Source organism: Agelaius tricolor, unplaced genomic scaffold, assembly GCF_023055355.1.
Source record: "Agelaius tricolor isolate 1412-34295 unplaced genomic scaffold, bAgeTri1.0.p SCAF_12, whole genome shotgun sequence".
Lineage (NCBI taxonomy): Eukaryota > Metazoa > Chordata > Aves > Passeriformes > Icteridae > Agelaius > Agelaius tricolor.
Window position 1 is genome coordinate 18,416,075 of NW_027269272.1, and position 24,797 is coordinate 18,440,871.

Sequence of the window (24,797 nt, forward strand, 5' to 3'; positions counted from 1 at the left end):
GTTTCTAGGCCAAAGGGAACAATTAAAAAAACCCAGAAAACAAAAAACCCACAAGAAACCCCCCCCCACAAGAAGCCAAATGCCACAATCCTGACGTCATTTCCTTTGTTCTCTTCTTCACTATCATTTAGATAATTCATGCTTTAGTTATGCCCTTGTCTTATACACTGGAGTTACCTGATGCAAATGACTCCATTTGTAAAAACTCTAACTTGATACACTAAGTCAGACAAATTGGAGAGACAAACAAATCATAATTATCTGAATTTAATTATACCCTATGAAAATACCATGTCTGGTCCCAAGACCATCAGCTACTTTTCCAAAGGTGCAAAGTATGATCTGAAATCTTGTGTAGACAGATACACATCTCCAGGGGAATGGCTGCCTGAAGAGAACATAGAAATTATAACATTAACAACAGGTTCAGCTTCTAATACCTGGCAACTTTATGCAACTTTAGACCTAGAAGCTTGGTAAACAAATTTGTGAGCTCTCTCTTTTCTTGGGAACACCAATTTTGCTTTTTGCACACACTGGAGGTGGGGGTGGGGAAAGAGGGGCAGTTTGAAGTCCTCTTGTAAAAGGGAATTCAGAACAACACTTAAAAGTATCAGAACTGATCCAGTCAGTTACAAAGAAAGCAACAAGAGATATTTACCTTTTCTGTATTCTTAGGTTTTTTTAAAAGAAATAAGTCTGTTTATTCAAAACAAATTTTACAAAACAACTGTCTTTCTGTGGTACAGAGTAAAGTTTAAGAATAAATATTGAATACTTTGTATAAAAATTAGTAATATCAAAGGGAAACTGATGCAAACCAAACAAACAGATAAAAAAATAGCATTAAATATGCTGTGCAACAATGTCAAACTCTTAATGAGGAGTGACCATTCAGGCTGATACAGTTTTATTTGAAGTAAAACCTATCAGCCCTGCATTGGAGCACTGAGACTATTGTTAAAAAAGATTCCTGATGGAAGTGTACAAATCTTCAATTGTGTTTAGAACCAGAAAATATGAAGTTTTCTATGTCTCCTACTTTTTGAAAGGAGTGCCTTCATGCTTTCCTCTTTATTCAACAAGCAACTTCTTTTCACTGCAGCAAAAGAAAATGCATACTACAAATACCAAGGCCCTTTTAAGATTAAGAAACAATCCAAACAAAGCTCAAACCAACTGTAAAACAAAGTATTGCAATGGTCAAAATGGTGATTTTCAGATAATGGCAACTACATTTAAGCAGCATTTTAGATGTTAGCTAGTTAAAGCTACTTACAGATTACTTTACTTTTGCATGTATGAGTGAAAACAAATCCCAACACGTAGGTATGCTGGAAGACTATAGTCTTACTAGCACATTTTGGTTGCCTACTGCATATGAAGACCCTCTTTCCCTTCAGTGAACAGGGTGGCTTTTTAGCAGTGCAGTTTTTCTGTGCAGCTTTGTTGATTTAAATGGCTCACAAGAAGTCAGAAATCTGATGAAGCAGCTTTCCTTCAATGTACAATATTTTCTCTATATGTGTATTTATTTTCTCTGTATGCAACAGGTTATAAAAGATCTACATCCCCAGTACTATTATCCATTTGTTTAGGCAAGAAAGAAATGAGATTTGTTCCTTCTGAAGTATAGCTGTTATACTCGTCAGTTGTTCTGACACTGATAAATGATTTCTTTGTCAGCTCTTTATATGCCCAACATTTGGGACCAGTTAGGAATCTTATTATCTTCCTTCTGCAAAACCAATGATAGAAAGTTACATGTTTGACTTAGTTCCAGTAACTACCTACCCTCCATCTGAACAGCTTAGAGAACAGTCAGCAAGCTCCCTCCTGGATTCTGTCTGCACTGACAGATGCCATTATCCATTCAAACCAGAAAACCTGCAGCATGGCTCCAAGAGCAGTAGCAGTTAGTTACACCAACTTTGCTACTCACAGCTTCAAACTAGCCAGTCCTGTACAGCTGCCACAGGTTTGGCAATGAGCAACTAAGATATCTGTCCTGAGAGTCTGTGGAAGCACCATGACTGAGCTGTGCAAGGACTGCAGGCAGCCTACAGCTCTGGGTCTCTGCAGTATCTGTATGGCACCACAGGGACAACTCATAAGGGCTGCAGTTTGCAGATTACTTAGCTCTGTTTTGGCTTACAAAGCACAGGCGTCTTGTTCCTTTGCAAGTGATATTAACATTGAGATATATTTAAGGTACAGGAGTTTGTGGACACCAACAACCCTGAAATTTTAAAGACAACTTTGACTTCAGGAGAAATATTTTAGTTATTATGATTTGTGTACTGAGTTTGTGTGAATCACCATCTCCCTATCCCTTCAATGCAAAGTCAAAGTTTGTACAGAAAATATCCTCCCTCTCTGTTAGTACAAGCATGAAATTTTGGTTTTTTTAAGTCTTTAAGTCTTTACCTAGCTCTAAGTAACATTCCCGGGGACTTTTGCTTGCTTTTCACCTCTAGAATACTGGAAAACAGAAGCATTATTAGAAGAAAACTAACTTAACTTATTTCCTTGTTAAAGATTGGACTTTTTAAACGTGCTGATTCAGTCTTTGGAAGACAGAGAAATATTAGCCCAACCAGTCACATGAGTGGTATTTGATTTCTGTAGCTTCAGGTTCTAAAGGGGGTTCCTTTGTTATTTAACCACCAAGTCAGAGGGCATCCAAATACTGTTTCCCTATTTCAAAGATTTAGGCAGCTTTGAGAAAACAATTATGGCAGGTCTTCACTTCTAGCACTCACTATTTCTCAGCTGTGCAGATCCAGACTGACTTCATATGAAGCACTGAGAAATGGTGAATATTTGTAGAGAGTTTACACTACCTTAAACGACTGTGATAGTCTCATTCATCAAGTCAGAAGTTCCACTTTCCTCATGCTTTGAAAGGTTTACTCCATTCTGATATAACAGGGAGTTTTTTGCCACATGCCTTAGTTCACATAGCTTTTATAAAAACCAACAAGACTTATTAACAAGTTCAAAGAAACAGGTATTTTCAACAAGCATTTCAAAGTCTAGAAGTCAAGTCTGTTATAGTTCACTTATAATCCAGACTTGTATTGCTTGAAGAGTGTAAAAGAACAGGCTACAATGTAAAAAGTACAAATACAACAGGAGAGTTATTCCAATAAGTCTCTGAACAGAACCTGGGACCCTGGGACCATCTTTTTCCTCTCCCTCTGCCCACCCCAAGTATTCATGTGTAAATTTTACCTCTTTCCATGTTTACATACATTTTGGATAAACACCTAAAATGTTGTTTCTCTGTCTTGGCTCAGTGGATCTTCAATGCAGATATTCAAGTATTAAGAAAATGCAGCTGAACAAGGATACGTGTCCACATAGTACAGTTTACAGAGAAGCACAATATTGACTAGTCTGCAGTACATTCTACCCCAAATCCCTGAAGTAATCTTTTTAACTTTGGGGTCTGTAGCCTGCTTCCAGAGCTGGCGAAGATCATCTACGTGTCCATGAGATGTCATCATCTTGTTATAAATGCAGGGATGATATGGAGCCTTTCCTTCCCCAGAAAAAAATACATGATATTGTGGTACAATTCCCATTTTATTGGCACAGAGACCCATGAAAACATCATCTATATAAAGTCTTGTATTCAGAGTCAATGAAGCCTCATAGACTTTAGCTGCTACATCATTTGATATTACATATGCAGCTCCTGCTGTGTAGTCAGGGTAAGAGGGCCACTGGTACATTTCATATGGAACATAGTATTTGCTCCTCCTGTCTCTTACGGGAGGGGATCCGCGATGGACACGACCAATCCAGAGATCTTGAGCACCCATTTGTGTGAGGCTTTGGAGATAAGCAATGAGATTTGGCATATGGATAAATATGTCATCATCTGCAGACATAATGAACCTGGCATGAGGACAGTAGGCATTCACCCAGCTAAACTGCAAAAGCAATTTAAGAGTGAGATTGTGAAAAGTATCCAAGAAGTCTTGCTGAATCAAATCCTGGTATTTCTGGTCTTCGAGCTCAAGTTCTCTTTGCTGCTGTGTTTTCTGCAGATGGTGTGTTGGTCGTCCTAAAGCAAAAAGGGTTTTAATGTTGGCATTAAGTTGAGAACGAACATACTTCTCATCTCCCCAAGTTTGTCTGATTGCATCCCTTCGATAACGGTTTTCAGGAGAAGACTTCACAAACAGTAGGAGAAGGACATCCTGCTGCTGACATTTCTCTCTGTGGTTGATCAAGTACTGGTAGCTTGATACCCTGTTCAGGTTATCCCTGCTGATAGACAGGCTGTCATTCACAAAATGGTAGCTATTTATGAGGTATCTGTAGGAATAGGACTTCATATGGCTCACAATTTGATTATCAAACGGTACCCAAAAAATCATGAGACACAGTATGAAGCAAGTGGCACATAGCTGCAAAAAATGGCATTTTCTGACTCTTCTGGGACTAACAAACATTCTGATGCAGTTTTTATAATCCTTATTGTTGTTCAGGATCAGTGTTTTTACAGTGCCTGTGTTTTACTTTAAGAGCACAGTGTCACCCTTCAAGACCAGTGTCCCTTGTAAGGCATGATGTCTTTCATTCAGTATCCTTGTGAAGACAGCTTTGTTCACAGACTTCACAAGTCATCTTTCTCAAAATACGTTTTTCTTTGATTGAAAGAACACAGGGAGTTTTGAAAGAAGAGACTTGCAGATAAGTATTTTCTCTTTGGGGCATCTTGAAGCAAACACTACAGCTCTAGTCTGAAGTTCTAGTGTTTCTTTCCTTCATGAAGACGAACACCTGCCAATTCTGAAGGGGAAGAGGAAAAAATTTTAAGTGAGCTGTTATTAACACATTTAGTTTTAGGTTTGGTCATGGAAATTAGCTGACTTCTCAGTCACTGCCCATCACCACCCGCATACACACGTCTGTCCCACTCCTCAAAATAACAAAAAAAGAGCCGACTGGCAGCGAGTCAGAGGCGGTCAGTGCCCGGAGCAAGCTTGTGGAGGCCAAGTGAGTGAGAGATGAGACTGACACAGAAACCTCTTTCTTAGAAACCCCCAGTATCGTTAGCCGGCAGATGACAATCTCTTAAAATTCTTCTAAGCCCGGAGAGCGCCGCGCGCTACAAACGGCCGGGTTTACAAATTGTCTTTTGGGCCGGCATCTGCTGAGCCCGGAGCTAGGCGGAGCCTGCGACTGCTCCCGGCCAGCGAGGGCCGGGCCAGCGCTCGGGATCCCGCCCGGCCGCGCTCCGTGTCCCCGCCCCGCCGCCCCCTTGTCCGCGCCGCTCCTTCCCCATCAGCCCTGGGGGCGCCGCGATGGTCCCGTCCCGCACCTCGGTGCCCGCGAAGGCCCAGGCCGGCCCCGCCACTCCGCCCGACCCCGCTGGCCTGAGGGGAGCGGCCGTTGGGCCCAACGGCTGAGGGGCGCGAGGCGCCGCCAGCCCGCGGCGGCCGTTAGCGCCAGGCCGCTCCAGGCACCCCAGCTAGGGGGACACACGGACTGACACACAGACACAGACACACAGGCTCTGCATGTGTGCCCGCACCTTCGGGCACCCGAGCTGGGGGGCACACGGACTGACACACGGACACACACACACACACTGGCTTTGCCTGGCCCGCAGCTTCAGGCACCCGAGTTACTGGGACGCACAGACTGACACGTAGACACACAGGCCCTGCATGTATTCCCACACCTTTGACCACTCGAGTCACTGGGACACACGGACAGACACACAGACTCACTGCTCTCCCGTTAGGCACCCCTGCCACAGGTACACCTCTCGACACTGCTCACACTTACAGCGCTACTGTCTCTGCTACCGGCAAAGGTTTAAGTGAAGAATCCAAAGCACAAAAAGCCGCCCAAGTTCAGCCTTCTTGCCCTGCACATTAAAATTTGGTTCTTGTAGCCGGAGTTGTCTCTACTGTATGATAAACAAGAGCAGCCTGAAGTAGCAACTACTTGTTCATCCCATAAAAAGCCAAAAATAGCTGTCAAGCAAGAAGTGTAGGACTAGCACCATAAGGAATGACATCCCACAAACTAAGCACTTGTTGCATGGAAACAACCCCAGAAGCAAGAGAACACAAGCTATCACTTTCAAGTCAAAAGTTAAGTGCAACACAAATATTTTGAGACTCTTTTCACCATCTGAAGTCTTGCAACCAGAATAGCATGATGAGAACACAACAGAGTATACAGTGATAAGAATACCTGGGGCAATTTTGTGGTGCTCCAAGAAAAGGACCAGCTGCTCAAAATGGAAACCATGCATTGGTGTACCCGAGGATTGCAGATTGTAATGCATAACAGAAAAGCTGTATGGGCAGTTTGGTGAATAAAAGTCAGTCAGCGCTTTTTATAGTATCAGTTTAAACCCTTTTTATTTTGGAAACATGAAGTTAAACAATGCACCTCAGAGTTATAAACTCAGCAACTTTACAATAGAACACTATTGCAAAGCTTACTCTTGTTTCAGATGAAGCACAGGGGGTCAGAGAAGCTGGAGTGTTATAGAAATCTCAACTTTTGGTGGTTCCTTTTGACGGAGTGGGTCTGAAGCTACCAGGTAGTCAGGTTGTTCACTGCCACCATGATAAACTTAAAGCAGAGGACTGAAGGTAAAAGAGGCACAAAGCAATCTATTTAACCACCTGAAGCAAAGTTTACCTTGGTAAACACAGGGATACTCATCACCAAAATAAAACTTTTTTAGATTACACTTGGATAAGAAGTTCGGGAAACAGTCTGCAATTGCCAATGTCATCTGGTAAAAGGAGTCAACAGTCAACACCACAGATCAGTGGACATGGTCACTGATCACCACAGATAAACAGTCTGCAATTGCCAATGTCATCTGGTAAAAGGAGTCAACAGTCAACACCACAGATAAAAGGGACATGGTCACTGCAAGCTAGCAGTGAAACTAACCTACATGACAGTTATTCCCCACTAGGGAAAAAACCAGTCTCCAGACAAAAACCAAAACCACCAACAACACTCAAACCAAACCTACACACCCACCAAAAAATCCACCACAAAACACATCATGGAAATAGCTTTAAATATGGAGCAGGTAGCAGGGGACAAGGGGCATGCGTAGACTCAGTTTTCTGCTCCCTAGCACCCTTTCCTGAAGTCAGAGATGCTGGAAAGAGAACTTAAACTTTTCCTATAAGGAAAAAAAAAAGCCATAAAATTAACTGGCTAAGGGCTGGAACAGTCTGGTTGTCATTTCCTTGTTCTAGTTCAGTGGAATTAGATGAACCATTAGTAAACAAAAGTTGTTCAGAATTCTCCTCAGAAAAATACCTCTCAGGTAAAACTTTAAAATGCAATTATAGATGAGCAATACTGATGAAATTTAAGAAGGTCTGTACCCACTTGCCATCTCCCTCCAAAAAAGCATGGAGATGTGCACTGAAGTTACAAATGCACAGGTAGAGTCTCTTTGATTGTTAGAAATTTTTATAGTCCATTTACAAGACCCAGCCTTTGGACTTAGTCATGTTGTCCTTCCCTTAACCGGAAAACAGGTTGAGACACCACAGGTGCTATTTGCTGCTATTCAAATTTCATCATTCCAGGAAAAGAAAGCAATCCAGCTCATCAATGTGTAGCAAGAGGAAACACCACGGAACAGAGATAAAACTGTGCTTGACAGTCATTTTTCTGACCATAATTATTATGTTTTTCCTCTTGTTGTGCTTTTTCTTGCTTGTGGCTTGAAAGCTGTTAGGTCCACTCTAACATTGGAGAAAGATTGTAAGAACCACGGATCCATACACAGTTCCTGTAACTGCCCTTCTTTCTGGCAGATTTAAGATTAGAACAGGCTGTGGTATTTCCCCCAGTTGCAAGTGCTGCAGGCTTTTGCCATCCTGTAGCAATCTTGTCTTTGCTAAAAGAGTTTGTTATTTAACCTTTCAATACTTCCACAAGCATGACTCATTGTAGCAACTGTTAGAGTTCTGTGTTTTGCATCTGGAATATATTCTAGGGTGAAAGAGGAGCTGGCATAGTTTGACTTGCAAACTCAATGGTTTGTAGAGTGACCACTATGGAAAAGCAAATCCTTAGGGACCTACTTTGACTTTTGAAAAAAGTCAGTATGAAATTTATTTCAGGATAGAAGTAGAACAGTTTTGGAAAGTCAGCTAAGGAGAGACAGACAAAACACATCCTAAAGAGAAATAAAGACACCCTAGACATGAGACACCAGAGGCACAGACCCTCACAAGAAGAACGAGGACACAACAATTACACAAAAGACATCCAACATGCAGATTTTTTTCCAACTAACACCACCCTAATAAAAACGTAAACCTAAGAGACCAACTAAGACTGCCCAGAGAGACCATCTCAAAACTCTCAGCTACAAATTTTGTCATGCGGTACCATACACAAGCTGGGCTTCAATACACCACATCCTGGCATGACATATATTTTAGGACAAAGATCATAATATGTAGTTATTTTTCACTCTTCCCACCTAGGACAGTAGATTAGTTCAGGTCACAAGTAGCTTTATCAGGATATACCAGGAAACACTATCTTAACTAGAGCCACTTTTTACAATCAACTTGTAGCAGCTGGCCCTTTCATATCAGCAACTCTGGGTAAAGTTCAGAAGATTACCAGAAAGACTGAAGGCCTCTAACGTTCCCTAGTTCCAAACAGAATTAATCTGAAAAGCTGCTGCTTTTTATGTCCGTGTTTTGTCCTTGGCTTTTGGGGACAGCCTCACAGTCACTCTGCCCTCTCATTCTTACCACACCAACTTTCCACAGCTTGCAACAGCTCTGGAATTTATATAGTTGCTCAATAATCCAAATTCAGCTCCTCCCATCCTCTTATCTCCCGAAAGCAACCTGCTGAATCCCTGAAGGAAATATCAGAAAATGGCTAATTGAGGTCAGGCTGTGCCTAACCTAAGTGCACAATAGGACTCCAGGGTTTTCTTTTGTAGAACCAGATGTAACATTGTGTCTAATGCTTTCATACTTTGCAATTCTAAGGCTACTGCCAGGCTCTGGTACCACAGAAACTTTGAAGCCCTAGGACATGTTTTTGCTTTAAGGTCAGGATAGTTCTGTCACACGAGCTACTCCCTATCAGCTTGTTTGACACTGGATGCCCAGGTTAGAAGGCACATTGTAGAGATGTGTTTCAGCTCCTGTTTCAGCTGCACTCCATCCTGCTTGCTCCATCCTGATGTCAGATGTGACATGAGATGTCCTCTAAGCTGCAACACCACTTCTATGGCACTAAAGGAATGTGCCCAGCCACAGAGGTGACAGAGGCAGATACGTTGCAGTTAAAGCTGCATGGGCCAAGATTATCACTGCCTGGCTTTAAATTCAGAGAGATGTGTCAAGCCTAGTGTAAGGATGTAATCCTGAAAAGAGTGGGTTGGATTTTCTTGAAGCTTTCAAAATCTGTTTAGAAAGGGGCTATGTTATGTTTCAGAGTTTTATTTGTGAAGTAGAATTCAAAACCTTTTTTTCTGTGTTTGAAGCAATTTAAATAGTTATAATTCCTGTGAAATTGAACTCTCCCATCTCTAGTATTATGTACTGTTTATACCCAAAGTCCAAAGGAAATCTAGTCAAGTTCACTCATCAAATAAGCCATCAAACACAAGTTTATCAAGATTTTTCATGATGATTGAGTAATTGAAGATGACGAAAGTATGTGTCTAAGTAAATGGGGGCAAAGCCTGAATGGACTTTGCTGCCTACAGCTTTAGCTACAAGATTATTAACCCAGATTCCTCTGATGGTTTTTCTGTTGCTGACATGTCTTCACAAGTCATGTTATCTGTCATCTCTTCCCAAGCCTATGTCCTCCTTCTTCATTTCCCATTTTTTTAAAACTTCTTATATATTAAGCATTTATATATTAATCTTCAGGTTCTTCTTTTATGTGAGCTGTGCCACAAAATGAAGAACAGTTCCTGGCACTTCTGTGACTTCCTGGCATAGTGACAGATGGTCACATTAGGAAAAAAAATGCAGTAAGTTGCTTAGCTGAGGCTGCCTTCCTACATAGTTTGCAAGCACCAAGATGAAAAGTCACAAACAGCCTGCAAAGAAAATAATTTCAAAAATGTAAAGACTTCCCCTGTTACACCTTGTTCTGTTCAAACTGTTGAGAAATGGAAGCCAATTCAGGCAAGTATTTAGGAAAACATGGTCACAATGGCAATGGAATTAACATCAAAAAAAACAGTCCTGTGCTCCAAAGATCTATGAAAAGTTTAGGATCAGGTCACAGATGTTGCATCAATAAGGAACATAATGCAGAAATGACTGACGGTAGCTTTGCAAATTTTGTTTCAAGAACATATAACCCATCTTCTGCGACTTCCAATGCAGGCTTCACCTGCAAGCTCTTGAGTGTGCCTGCAGCTCCTACTCAGGGTACAGTTTCCTGGGATGGTACAGCAGTATTCTTACATGCTCCTTGTGTATGTGTTGAGGACTTCTCAGGTTGAACAGATACCTGACTTTCCATGAAGGTAAACATCCAACACTTTCCAAAACACAAACTCCTTAAATGATCCTGAAATTGCTCGGTCAAGAGGAATCCCCTTTTTAAAAACAATGGGCATTGAAGCACAGCACTTTGTCCAGGGAAGTTCTGTATCAGAATAACTATAACACCACCTAGAAAAATGAGCCTTTTGAAGCTGTGCCAAATTGCTGATTCTCACTGATGGCTAAAACTTGCAATGGCTGAGCAATGCTGGCAGAGAAATTAAAAGGATGGCAAAGCTTTAGATGGCAGTTGAGTAAAGCAGTTCAATTCCTTCAGGGCTGGAAGCAGAAACAGGTTGTAAATGCTTAGCACTGCCAGGAAGCAGCTAATTGCCAATAGAGGTTTAGTTTCTACAGAGGTTTTGCACTTACTGTAACTATTGGGTGGAAAAAAAAGAGAATTATTTCTTCTAACTTTCCACTATTGGGTGGAAAAAGAGAAATGATTTCCCCTAAAATGAATTGAAACTTCCCAGCTGCTACAAGCCAATGTAAATGGAGACATCTGCCAGAAATGACAGATTTGCCTTCTTAAATGGCCTTTATCAAGAGCAGTTGTCCAAAACAGCCACTACGGAGATGGCAGGAGAGGAGCAGGACCACATCTTTCAAGCATCAGTCTACATTAGCCTGCAGTTCTCAGTTGTTTTAACCTCCCATATCCACTGCAGACTCTTCCCCATACAAGCTAGAAAGAAGGACAGCATTTTCCAGAATGAGTCTCCAAAACATGAGTCATTTAGTTCAAGGGATTTTGCATAAAATGCACAAGCACCAACATGAATTTTTTTGTTTGACATGCAGCAGATGAGGTAAAAAGAGCCTGTTCTTTCACTGACAGTAAGGATAATATTCTGAAGTTTCTCTCTGTCAGTGACATGACTGAGGCCACATGTCCTCAGTTCTGAGAGGAGGGACTAAGTTAAGCACTCAACTTCCACACAGACAAGTCAGAACTCTTGAGACTCAGCTACAAAGGGTGTAGTGGCACCTATTTTACAACCTACCACATCTGTTTTGGCAGCAGTGAGCTCTAATGATGCACTAAGCAGCAGTCTGAATTTATGTAAGTTCACTTTCACAGTGCCAGCATTTAAAGACATGACTCTGGCACACATTCCTTTCTACTCCCATGCACCAAGAGAAAGAGGTAGCAAAGGGGTAGAGCACGCTAACTGCAGCTGTTAATGTTACCCCATTACTATAGCCTCTGGAGAGTCACCTCCCTCTCCATCTTACAGTAGATCATTTCTGTTCATATTTGGAGTCTTATCTGTGCAAGTGGTGCAATGAATTTTCTAGTGATTATAATATCACTTACTCCCAGGATATTATAAACACAGCTTGCCTGCAAAAGTGAGCAAGGACCACAAGAGGCATTACAAAGGGCTCACCACTACTTTCTGTCCCACATTAGTGTATCCACCTGCTTACAAAAGTGGATTGCAGACAATCTTGCAAGGACATCCCATTAAACATGGCACGCTTTGAGCTGAACATTGAAGAAAACGATTTTCGCCATACTGGAGAAAGCAATTGTGAAATATCAAGCAGTTAAGGGTCCAGTATAAACTCAACACTGGAAGATAGTAAATTAAAAATTCCCTAGTTAGGCATTAATACTGAATGTCCCTGTTTCATAGCATGTTCCAGTTGAAGAGCTACAACATCAGGACCCCACCTAATCAATAATTTTTTTCAGGTGCCTGTTTTAAGTAAGCCCATTCAAATATTTATTTGCAACTTGGTTTAGAGATGTTATTTCCTGCCTATTTTCCCTACAAACCCAAGGTGATTTCTGTTCCAGTCTGCAGGAACAGAAGATCAAGCTGAACATCTATCTGAAGCAGACTTTTTCCATGCTAGCCATGAAACTAAAAGAGGAAGTCAAGTTTCAGACTGACACAACTAACTGTAAGACTAGTTCAAGCTGCCTTTCTAGGGGCCTCTCAGAAACCTTTCTTTTGCCCAGTAAGAATACTTAAAAATAATGCAGTGACTCAGAAAGTGTGTGAAGGGCTTGTTTAAACCAAAGGCTAACACCATTGTACCATGGCCATTTCTAGGTTTTAAGATCTGCTTCCCAGTCTATCCCTCTTCCTCAGACAATACTGTAGCCTATTAACCTAATTCAGCATCAAACTCCAAATGGATGTCCCACACTGCAGCAAGAGCTTGGATGTTGCATGGGCCACTACAATGTAGGCATTGAGGCAGGAAGACAGACAAATTAGAATTTTTAAGTTCAGTTTTAGATTAGGATACAGAGTGTTTTGTGCCAAATTATTGTGTTTTTCTCCTTTAGTTAGACCAGTGATGATAAAACATGTTGGAATTAAAAATGTCAAATATGCTGGTTAACTTGAAGGGTGTGGGAGCTGGTGGGTTTTCTTAGTGCTCTTTAGATTAACTCTCCCTGTTCTGCACTGAAGTTAGCACAGACCAGAGGTGAACTCTTGAGTCCACATAGCACAGTGTCATCCCATCAAGACTTCCCAAATCATCCCAGCTGCTCTCTTAAGCATGGCTCATTCAACTCAGCCAAGTCTCTTGCTGATTTACCATCCAGGCACCATTTATGCTCTATAGACAACTGAGCATGAGTCCTGCATCACTCTTCTGCTTCAAATCTTTTCCCAAACCTACAAGTAGAGCCCAGGGAGGCAAATCTTCAGGTTTGCTTGTAACCTGCAAAGCACTTCCACAAGAATTTGAGGAAGCTGGGTTGCAGAACACTAGTGCTCATTCCCATCCTAAGATCCTTTCAGTAGAACCAACTAAAAACTCTTCCATCAACCAGGAACATAGCTGGTTGTCAGGGAGGTATCCAGGTCTGCAGTTTCAAGGCCATGTTTTCCCCACCACATGCACACACCCAGCAAGCACAAGGATCAACACCTAAGGATGCACGTGCATATAAAATTAATTATAAAAAATGAACTTTCTGATTAATGATAATGAGGAAAAGAACCTCTTTAAGATGACCCCTAATGGCTCATTCCCTCCCATGAATGCAGTAGAGCTGCCACTACCACAACACTTCAGAGGCCTCCCCTTGAGATCACCAAGAGCAAATATTGCCCAAGCCACTCCATCTTTCTGTACACCCACAGACCTACATGCACTTAAGAAGAGACAGTCATTGCCCACTGTTCTTTGGCTCTGAACAGAGCCTGCTCTTGTTCATCCTCACCCCCTCCCATTCACTGCTGTGCATAGCTACCACCAGCACTTAGGGCAGAAAGAGAGAAATGCTGTATTCTGCTTGAGGCTGAGGGAAGAGGAAGGTTGTTAATGACCCTGTCTGCTTCTTGCATAATCCCATCTAGTGAGTTGTCTTCTTTCATTCATAGGAAATGCATCTATTTGAATCAAGCAATCAGCCTGTCCGATCACACATTCATTTCTTGTTTAGCATTTGTACTGCAGTTATTTTCTTGAGAGATGAATTACCATTTGGGGTAGCTCCGCAGTAATTTGATACAACTCTGCAGATGCTGTGTAAATGTGAAGTTTATATATACTATACACACACACACACACACACACACACACACACACACACATTTTCTATAAAAGCATGAAGTACCAGTCATTCAATATATACTAGCAGAAGTTAAAGAACTTACATTTTTAACTACTTTAAAATTAAAGTTACATAAACAGCACCTTAAATTCAACTAAAGAGTAACTCTAACTCGACGCAAATCTCTATCTAGAAATAGGAACACATCAGACTGTCCATTTCTCCAACTTTCTCAGCCTTCAATTCTGAATGCATTCACAGTTTTCACAGACCAAAGAATAGCCCGAAATAGTTGTAACATTGAAACTGAAGAAAGAGGCACGGGAGATAGTTTGAGTAACCAAACTCCTAAACAAACAAGCACTATCCAAACCTGTAAGGTTCATGTTCTCTAATTTCTATTTGTATTAAAAAATCGCACTTCTTGGGAAGGGGCTGTCAGTTAGGGGAGAAGGTTATATAAACAAAGTTTTGCTATTATAAGTGTACTTGAGGAGCTGGCCACCAAAAAAGACCAGAGAGGATAACGCTTCACCACTGATTTAACACTTCTATGACATCTGGATTCACCTATCCAGCTATCCTTTTCCATCAGTTCAGTAGTGAAATGTTTCATTTCAATTTTTTGTATGATTACATAAGTTTCAAGGTTCTTATGTGGTTTGCACATTTTAAAGTTTTCAAGACAGTCAAATATTTCACATAACGAAGTGATCGTTCTTTGAAAATTTAAAAACAGATTCAGTATTGAAGGCTTCTACATGCATATTCGGGGTGTCCATGATTGCCTCAAGCCAGCCAGAAAGACGTAAGCATTTCAGATTTTAGGATAATGTGGATCGAGAACCATCAGCATATACAAAGGAGCTGCAGATTGGCTGGGATAATAGCGGTGCAAGGCTTTGTTTAAGCCTGTCTGCAAACAGGGTGGGATGAATTCCATTAGTCCTCTCCTACTTCTGTGGGAACTAAGGAGAATTTTGGCTTTTATACAGCCTCTTCTGCAATGCAACAAGGGCAGGGATTGAACAGGAGATACTTGCCTGCTCTTAGTTGTTATTAAATATGGGGAGGGGGACGAGCACAGGCTCATGGCAGAAAAGCAAAGCAAAGCAAAGCAAAGCACCCATCCTTGCCCACCCCATGCACTTAGGAGGAACACAGAGCTGCAGCTGCCGAGGAACAGCATCCTGCAGTTCCAGCTCATCATGGCTCAAGTGCCCTCCCTGACAGCTGCTAACAAGCAGCCACAACAAGCCACAAAACGGAGGGCTAACCAAAGAGTTCCTCAAGATGCAAATCAGATAAGAAAAGTCAAACAAAGGAGCTGCTAAACACTCCCAATGTGTTTAATAAGGAGTGAGATTTCTCCGAGGTAACAGTCTTTGTAAATTAAATGAAGGAACTAGTGCATTTGCATTTAAGCAGAAGTGCTTGTTTCAGCTTAGGAGAAAGGGATAATAGATGACATTAGTCAATAACATCAAGAGCCAGTAAAATAATATTTTTACATATATAAAAATACATGTCTGTTGTACATATGTGTGTATATACACATATACACTTCTTTGCAAGATTAATATAAGGCCAAGAATGTAACAAACTACCTACAGCACCTGTATACACACAGCACCTGATTAGGAGCTGCTGTGAGGACAGTTTAGTGGAACGGAGTTAAGTAGAAACTACAAATGCAATTCAGTGAGAGAGATCCACAAAACACCAGTCTGTGGACTGCAGAAGGAAGCTACACAGATGGAGCAGAGGCTTGCAAGGCAGGGATGACTTAAGAACAAAAAGCAAAGATGTCGCTAAAGAAGCCTGATCGTTCTAGACAGTTGAACTTGGAGAACAATGCACTAGAAAGCCAGTATTTGTAATTACCACAGGACTTTACTCAGGGCTAGCTGACAAAGCAGCTGGAACCTCAGCAAACAATTAGTCATAGGTATGGTACCTTTGCTGCGCTTGTTACCTACTAGAAGCCTTCCTACTAAAAATGTAGTGACTAAATATGTTACTGAAAAGTCAGGAAAGTTACAAGGGAGAAAGCACTTTGTGTGAAAGTGCTTTGTGTGGTTTTAACAGTAAAACACATGGATTGCACAGTCTGGTGCACAGTGCAATGTTAAAGACTAAGCATCCTTTAGTTAACTAAGTCAAGTAGCAGAAAGTTCATCCTTCCTTTGTCTGTTTCATATTCCTTACAAAAACAAAGCTAATCGAGGGCTGAGGGCACAGGGCTGCAGCCCTGTTCGTGAACTGCTACTGATGAGTAGCAGTTTAAAGTACAAGAAAAACTAAGTTTTCTGCCCTAAGACAAAAGGTCTGTTCTGTCTGACAAGCCTCCTCAGGTCTTAGTGGAGATGAGACTGGAAGAAACAAATGACGCAGGATATAATGGGAGAAGAAATGTGAGCAGTCTTAGCAGACCAACAGCATGTTCAGTTTGAAGAAACTTTCCTTAGCTCTAAATGCATAGGACCAAATAAATCCCTTCCTTTGCTGCCATGTCCCAAAGCACCTCCAACCATATGCTCGTTGACAAAAGATGTTCTTTATTCCCAACTTCCTGCCTCACTGGAGTTGGTGAGGTTGAGCTGCTGCACCTGAAAGGTGATCATGAACCTTCAGAGCATGGCAACATTCCTGGGAGTTCTGAGGGACCATTTTTTATTCAAGCTTTAAACTACATTCAGAAATCTGGAGTTGGTACCAGACAGTCAACCTTGACCTTATGAAACTGCTTTGCAGAAAGCCAAGGCAGGAAATCCTACAGCCTTGCAGTGTGTACATGTATGTCCCACTTTTACAGCCCTGCCAACTAAGTTGCTTTTGCTTTCAACAACATTCCCTTCTTCTGAGGTCATCTGTTTGCAGGTTGTTTAAGCATCCTTGGGATCTGTTAGATTTTCTGAGTTATTTGGGCATGTAGCAGCCACAGCATGTCCAAGCCACAATTCTGAGTTGAAGATCAGGCTACACAGCCAGCCAAGCAACAAGTAAACTTCAGGATGGGACAGGTTCATTCTAAAACATTGCAACTCCCAAATCAAGGCATGTCATCATCCTACTTCCATGCATGGTGGTGGTTTCCCTATTGACTATAAAATTTAAGTCAAGTGTCATCTTTCAAAGATCCTTCCACAGCATTCTCCCCTTTGCTGCCAGGGACAAATGTCCTACATGGAAAACCTATGATAGACTGGAACCTCTAGTATTCATTACTGTTATTTCAGTGTCTGAAGACTCAGGAATTCACAGATCTCAGTTCAGGATCTGGACCACAATCTCCCAAATTATGCAAAGAATCCAAATATATGTCTCCTTTACCAGAGAAAAATCCTGCTTTCACTTCTGACCAATCTGACAGAGGTAGGCCATGCTGCTTTCCACAGGAATTTAAAGATTAGTTATTACTGAGGTCTGCTTGAGATGTGCACATCCTAGGAAGCTAAGGAAGGTATCTGACTAAACTCTGCAAGTGCCATGTGGAAGGAAGAGCTGGTACTGCAATGCTCATCCATCACAGTAGTGCAGTGCTCATCCATCATGTTCTGGTTCCCTCCACCTCTTTCTGCCAGTCCCAAGTCCCAGCCAGACCCACTGCAGTAACAGCAATGCCACAGGGAGATTTCCCAACAACAAAACCCCCTCAGTACTTCTGTACTTCTAGTAATCAACATCTTCAAGGTAGAGGATTACCTGGACAACTACTCAGGCATAGAGGGATAAAACCATGGCAGAGGCAACACTCAGTACGTCCTGGATGCTGTAACACTGTAGGTGCAGAGTGACACCAAACACATCAGCCACTGGCATTTCCAATGATAAGCCATGACTTGCAGGGTTTTCCACATGCTTCTCTCTAATCTGTAGGTGAATTACCATTCCAAGCATCAGTACTCACTCCTCCAGTTTGGCCAGATGTCAGAGAGATTGTCCCAACTGTTGCTTTGGGCAGCAGGAGCAACCAGTTTGTTTCTCAATAATTTGGGATCTCAGAGCAAGCAGAAAGTGATACAGTTTTGTTTCACTCAGTGGAAGACAACGAGTAATCAGAATTTCTAAGCAGAAAAACAAGCAAACAAACTCCAAACCCCTTGCCTGCAAAAAAAGCCCACATTTTTACTGCAATACTACATTTCTGTATATAATAAATGATGGACTTCTATGAAACTAGTTCTGGGAAAAACAACCAGTAACTTCCATAATACCAGAGCAACACACAGCTCTACGTGACAGTCCACACTTCTGGAATACTGCTAGAATATTCCATAGCTGTTATCAACAGTGGCTGTCTCCTGCCCTATTCAACAAAAACCCCTTAGTTTGCAGCTATTTTTCCTTTCAAAAAATAATCCGTTCATTTTCTAGACCCTTTGCCTTTCCAACTGCTAGAAGAAATGCAAGTAACGAGGAGAAGTGAGAACAAGACAGCATCATACAAACCAGGTTTCAACAGCTGCACTGGTGGTTTCAACACTGCTGCTAAGAGATCCTCAGGCATGCGCCTGGGTAGTTGGGAGCTGAGGATGCTGCAGCACGTACCGAGTTCTGCGCTGCCTTGCCGAGTCAAGATAGTTACAGGGCTTCTTATCATTGTCTTGCACTCCATGTAGTTGATCACACCGACATCTCCCATCTCAGGTACTTCCAAGTTCTCACGCAAAAGCAGTTAACGAAGCTACTGTCCCGCCAAGAGCTCAGGTGTTTTGTGTGCTCCCTGCAGCGCGGATGAGGCCCTGCGGTTCTCCCTTTCCTGGGGTCCCGCCGCCCCCAGCCCGGCCGAACCCGCGGCTCTGCCCCGCGCTCGCCTCCCGGCGCGGCAACGAGGGCATCCCCCAGCTCTCCCGAAACCTTCGGAACCCAGGAGAACGGAACATACCGGGAAAGTCGCGGGCTGGAGGACACCCCGCTGTCCCCACGGGCTTTCCCCCGCTGGCTGTTGCCGTCTCCCGGCAGCCCCGTAGCCCCCAGCTCAGCGATGGAGATCCTCCCCACCGCGCCTTCCCCCATCCCCGTCCCCCGGAGCACCCGCGGAGCCCGGGAGCGGCCTGGGAGGGGCGGCAGGCAGGGAGCAGCTTCCAGCCATGCGGCTGCGGGCGCCCCTTCGGGGGAACAAAGGCGGGAGCCGGCGGACACGTCCCCGCACACCCCCCGCCGCCAGCCTGCCCCCTCCGGAACTCCGCAGCCTGGCCAAGAGCAAAGACAAAAAAAAAGATACTTTTTTTTTTTTTTTTTTTCAAGCTTTGCTTCGCGTCAACGCCCTTTTTGAAATCATTCACTCTCCTTCTTTTCCCTAATGTGATTTCTCCTGCCGATTTTTCCTACGGGGTGCCCAAACACTGCTCGGGGCGGAGGCAGCTCCGTGCCCACGTTCCGCGCTCAGCAGGCGGGCGGCAGCCCCGGCGCTCTCGGGGGCGCGTCCCCGTGTTGCAACGCAGGGCTGCGCGGAGAAACTCCCGGCTGGATCTGCGAGTTTCTTGTGTGGGAACAGTGAAGGAAGAAAAAAAAATACCCATACTTTTCCTGCAGAAAAAAAAATAGTTTGGAGGAATAGGAAGCCGGGAGGGGCTGCTGGAACAAGGGGCGGGAGGAAACGGCGCGCCTTTGAATGGGTTGTTTCACCGCAATGCTCGAGCGGCCGCGAGTTTTCCCTCCAAGGCTCAGGGTATGAGAAAGACCCTGAAAGGACCACAAAAAGCCTGAAAATTTTCTGCCCTTTTTTTTTTTTTTTTTTTTAAACACAATCGACTGCCAGACAATCAGAGGTTTGGGGGGAATCTGCTAAAATTTACGCAGAACAGACATCAAAACTACACTGAAGTTTGGGTCTCGTTTATCACAGGAATTTGAAAGCCCAAACCTCAACAAGACCCCTCTTTAGGACGGGAGAGGGGCAAGCGCCTACGGCGATAATGGATGCGGTCTGCACCGAAACCCTGGAAACAAAGCAGTTGGAAAACTCGTTTGTCCAAAGCAGGGAACCGCAATTCCTGAAACGCGGAGAAGTGAGACACTCTCCTCCCCTGAACAGATCAGCTCTTACAATCCCTGAAGCCAGGCAGAGAAGAGAAAAAATAGCATTTAGAAATTCGGAATATTTTCGCTACTTTTAATTACCCGGCACTCGCTTTAGCCATCAGACGCACCAAGAACCCGGCTGCTCTTAGTTCAGAAAGCGCGAGGGGCAGCGGGACGACACCCAGCAGAGACCCCCGCACCTCACCTACCGAAGGGGCCGCAGAGCCGCTTTCTCCTCCGCTGGCTTCCTCGGGCAGCAGGGACGGGCCGGGCCACGGCGCTCCCCGGCAGCAGATGGGCTCCGGGGCCCGGGAGCCACCGGCTCCGCCCCCTGCGCTCCCCGCGCCCGGCCCGGGCTCCCGGCTCGGCTCGGCGGCTGTCCCGCTGCTCGCAAACACCCGGCCCGCCCGCGGCGCTGCTCCCCGGGCACGCTGACACCGCAGTGTGCCACCTGGGAAAACTCTGTCTGTCATGCGCTGACACTCACAGTGAGAAAAGTGATGTGCTAAAAGTTCAAAAGCACTTATATCTTAAAAATTTCTTAGGGGACGCCATAAAAGTTTAGCTAATTGCTCTTCTAAATCTCCCAGGTGCCAAATAACATCTTATTGCTGCGGAGTTAGTTTGTAGGTCACAGTGAAACTTGCTTGTCTCACTTTGCTGTTGGGAATCTTCAGAGGAGTGAAAAAGAGCAAGATTTAGGGTTTCTTTTTCTCTTCTACCTTCCCTACAAATCTTGGTGACTTCCTTACACCAGCCTGAGGGGAATGCCTGATTCATTGAAGAACACTAATAGTGAGTCAGTCTCCATGGACAGTAGGACTGGGACAGAAGTATTTAAAAAACAAACCTAAGAAAGTGCTATGAACGTGCCTTCATTGAATACACTTTTGCCAAACTTTTGTAAAGAGAAAAACTGGGTTAAAAATGGCATTCAAATTCACTTGAAAAGCCACTACAATGCTGTGCCTTGTGTAATTTTATAGAATCACAGAATCATAGATTTCTCACTGTCTAAAAATATCAAACACAAACCCATTGTGTATCTCCAATTCTTTCACATGACTGTGATTGATCTGAATCATTCCTGATCTCATCATTGACTTCATAGAAATTTAACTATTGCATATCATGACAATTAGGGCCTGTTTGTCACTTTGCAACCATAAATCTGACAACGTCTTTGTGAGGCAAGGAATTGTTTTCTTTTCACACACAAGAGAGAAAATAGAGATAGGAATACTATTGTCAAGGTCACCCAGCAAAAGTAGAGCAAGGGTAAAACCTGAGCAGCTGGTGATCCTAAGGAAAGATGTGTTGTTTTGCAATACAGGTTTTGCTTGGGAAGCTTCAAGGCCTAAGGAGTTTTTCACTTGATCTCTCCTTTCTCCTGTTGTGTGTCTTAGTATGACTAAATACTCTATAGCAGCCTTCCCAGACTTTTCGTTGTCTGTTTGATTCTGGAGTAAGATGAAATATAATTCTGTGCAATCTGCATTTCACCTTAGAAGGAGAAGTTTGTAGGTCATTGTGGAGCATGTTTTCTGAGCAGTGTTTAAATAACAATAGAAATAACCTTATAAACAAAGCATCATTCATTTTTCTTACCAAAATGATAATTGTTGGTTCCTTCCCTAGTTCACAAACGTGATGGGGTTTTTCTTTGTTTGTTTGGTTTTTTTTTCCATAAATTATTCTTCTTTGTTACTTTTAAGTGTCATTTCTGCATTATCTGTGTCTGGATAATGCAGCTTCCAGAAAACACAGCTTCAATGAGTCACATTCTCAAAATCAAGAGATAACTTTAAAATTTAAGGTGTGTTTATGTGGAAACATCATTCAGACATAATTACAAGATTTGAAGAACTGGGCCCATAGAAAACAAAGTCAGAAATATTTCAATTATTGAACAAAACTGACTATTTCTAATCAGCACTGCAAAGAAACTGAGTTTGTCATACAGTTGTGTCCACTTTTTTCCTGAAAAGTGACATCTGCTCAAAGGATCCACAACCTTTTCTTTGTCCTCGCTAATGTCCCATCTTGATTGATCTGGATTTTCTCCAATTGATATCACGGGAGTAATCACACTTCTTTCTGCTTCTGACCCGAAATTGCAGTAGGAAAGTTTCTATCTGTATCTCTTAATAGATTTTATTTTTCAGTAAACAGAATGTAAAATGGACTTCCCTTCCCTTCCCTTCCCTTCCCTTCCCTTCCCTTCCCTTTCCCCTTTCCCCTTTCCCCTTTCCCCTTTCCCCTTTCCCCTTTCCCCTTTCCCCTTTCCCCTTTCCCTTCCTTTTTTCTCCTTCCACTTCCCTTCCCCTTTTCATTTCCCTTGTCTTAAACCAAATCTTGTTCAGTCCTCTGTTGACATAGAATTTACTTAGAAATTAAGCTCCACCTTTTCTTTTTTTTCTTTCAGTGATGCTGGTAGGTAGAGTTTTTCAGAGCGCCACCCTTATTTGTTTATAAATTACATTTTAGCATCCCTTCTCAGCTATCTCAGGCCCAGTGAGCCCTGGCAGAGGTGCAGAGCTGGTTGTGTCTCTGCAAGGCAGGAGGCAGCAGTGTGTGGCTGGCTGTTGTGAGAGGCCCCTCACACGTGGTTTTCCCCAGGAAACCTGCCCTGCTCTAATCATGCTGCCCTGCACACACAGGCTCAGGTCACTGTTCGCGAGAGATTATCGTGGTTTATCAGTGTAAGGATGTGGGACAGTGCAGTTTGTAGGGATGGGGGTTTAGCAGGTGCATCCCTGCACCCACACAGCCTTTCCATTTCACTCAGTCCATCACACCATGGCACCAATATCAACCTAGGTTGTGGGTTTGGTTCCTGTATGCGCCACTCATTGGCCTCACATCCAGCTGGAAACCTCAGGCCCTATTTCAGAGTAAATAATGAGTTGATAAGATTCAACAGAACATGGAGAAATACCTAGGTGTTACTGTTTTGTAGAATGGTTTGTAGATTTGTGTTGAGGTGCTGTGTTCTTATTGCTTCCTACTGTATGAGCAACATGGTTTAGCTCTTGTTGCCCAGTGGAAGAGGAAGGTTGGAGGAAAATTCCATAAAATACTTTGTAGCACAGAAGCCTGCTTGCCAATGATGTATTTGCACAAGGAGGTTGGGATCAGAGATCTGTCATTTAAAGCTTCTGATTCAAAGGCTCAGAAGCATTAAATGACAGATCTCTGATTCGAAGGGAAGGGAAGGGAAGGGAAGGGAAGGGAAGGGAAGGGAAGGGAAGGGAAGGGAAGGGAAGGGAAGGGAAGGGAAGTCTGTTTTACATTCTGTTTACTTCCCTGAGGAAGCTACACAGTGCTCTCAGAGGAGTTGTGCTTCTGGCCCAGCTGCTGCTGTCTTCATCCCACACACCCATCCCAACAGAGGGACTGGCATCCGCTGATCCACCAGCACCTGTTGTGTTGTCTAGTGCAGCTCAGTATAGCCCAGACCAAACATCCATGAGAAGAGATATTCAATCAATGGAAAGGCAATCTAAAAATACAGAATCACAGTTCTGTTTGATAAGCCAAACCAGCATCTTTCTGTGTATCCTTGAGGTGCTTCTTGTATAAGAAGTGTGAAAGTCTTTCACAATCACATGACTGTGCTTAGACTGTAAGTATAACAGAGCTGGGCATTTTTGACAAAATTTCAAGCAAGGCAACCCTTTCTTGTTTATTTGCACAAATGGCACTAGGCAGCCTGTTCCTGCAGGAAACTGACCAAATCATGCATTGACTCCTTTGCTGGGATATTATTCTATTTATTCTCAAGTGTTATTGTTGGGAAATGATTTGGTTGGCTGCTCTGTGGTGTGATTTTATGGCCGGAAATCTGATTCATAGATCTATTCTGAAAATAGTTTCACAACCAGTCTAAACTCATTTAGGGCTGCTGCTGCACCTTTTGCTCTCTCTCCCCACACCCACCTCATGTCGTCCCTTCGTGTCCCTTTTACAGGACTGGCACCTGAGCAGCTGGTATGACTTTTTTTCTTTTTTGTGAGGTTGGTTTTGAGTTGGGTCATCTCCTCTTGCTCACCAGTTTACCCGAGTGTGCATGCTGGTGTACACTCGCTGTCAAATGTGAGCAAGGGGGCAGGATGGAGTGACTGGGAGCATGCAAAGATGCTCAGTTGTTCCTTTGTAGTTATGGAGTGGATAAACTGATCAAGAAACTCCATCCAGAAAGCTGATATTGGCAATCCCCATCAGATAGGAAACTGAATTTCCTGTAAATTTGGAATATTTTTCTGGTTGATTTGCTTTGGATCTGATAAACCCAGCATTTTTCTAGTCCACCTCACAACAAGGGCTGGACGATTGTTGGGCGGTGTTAGTGCTTCATTTTGAAAACAGAAGTATGACATCTGTTCCAGGGCTTTCTGACCACAGTTTCACTCTTTTCACAAGATGATCCCCCAAATCTTGCATGTGGTTGTGATGTTCCAAGTGAGTGGTCAATATGGCCTTGACAAAGATCCCTTACAAGCACAGCAATGTGTATCTTGAAGTGATTGGTGTACAGTGGCAGGAGTTACAATGTTATTCATGTTTCATCTTCATTCAGGTCTATTACTGCTGAATAATAAGCTGAAAATTGCAAGGCATTGGTGGTTTTGTACTCAGGTGAGGCATGGCACATAAGCAGCATAACCCCTCCTTCCTCAATTAAATTCTCATGAGACAGT

The 24,797-nt window shown here is 43.1% G+C and overlaps 2 protein-coding genes across 8 annotated transcripts in view; one reads left to right on the forward strand and one right to left on the reverse strand.

Moving 5' to 3' along the window:
• The window catches only part of MCF2L2 (MCF.2 cell line derived transforming sequence-like 2), a 152,414-nt gene that overhangs the window by 74,219 nt on the left and 53,398 nt on the right, over nucleotides 1-24,797 (forward strand). The window lies entirely within an intron of this gene.
• B3GNT5 (UDP-GlcNAc:betaGal beta-1,3-N-acetylglucosaminyltransferase 5) lies at nucleotides 413-20,482 on the reverse strand. Of its 2 annotated transcripts, none has more exons than XM_071437966.1 (2): nucleotides 20,307-20,482; nucleotides 413-4,803 (listed from the first exon to the last, which is right to left on the reverse strand). In XM_071437966.1, exon 2 carries the CDS (start codon nucleotides 4,461-4,463, stop codon nucleotides 3,327-3,329), a length of 1,137 nt encoding a protein of 378 aa, XP_071294067.1. In that variant the 5' UTR covers nucleotides 4,464-4,803; nucleotides 20,307-20,482; the 3' UTR covers nucleotides 413-3,326. The 2 variants fall into 2 exon arrangements, with proteins under 2 accessions (XP_071294067.1, XP_071294068.1); XM_071437967.1 differs by lacking the exon at nucleotides 20,307-20,482 and adding an exon at nucleotides 18,959-19,026.

Coding starts and splice junctions, on each gene's coding strand:
- B3GNT5 (XM_071437966.1), bottom strand. CDS start 4,463: ATGTTTGTTAGTCCCAGAAGAGTCAGAAAATGCCATTTTTTGCAGCTA.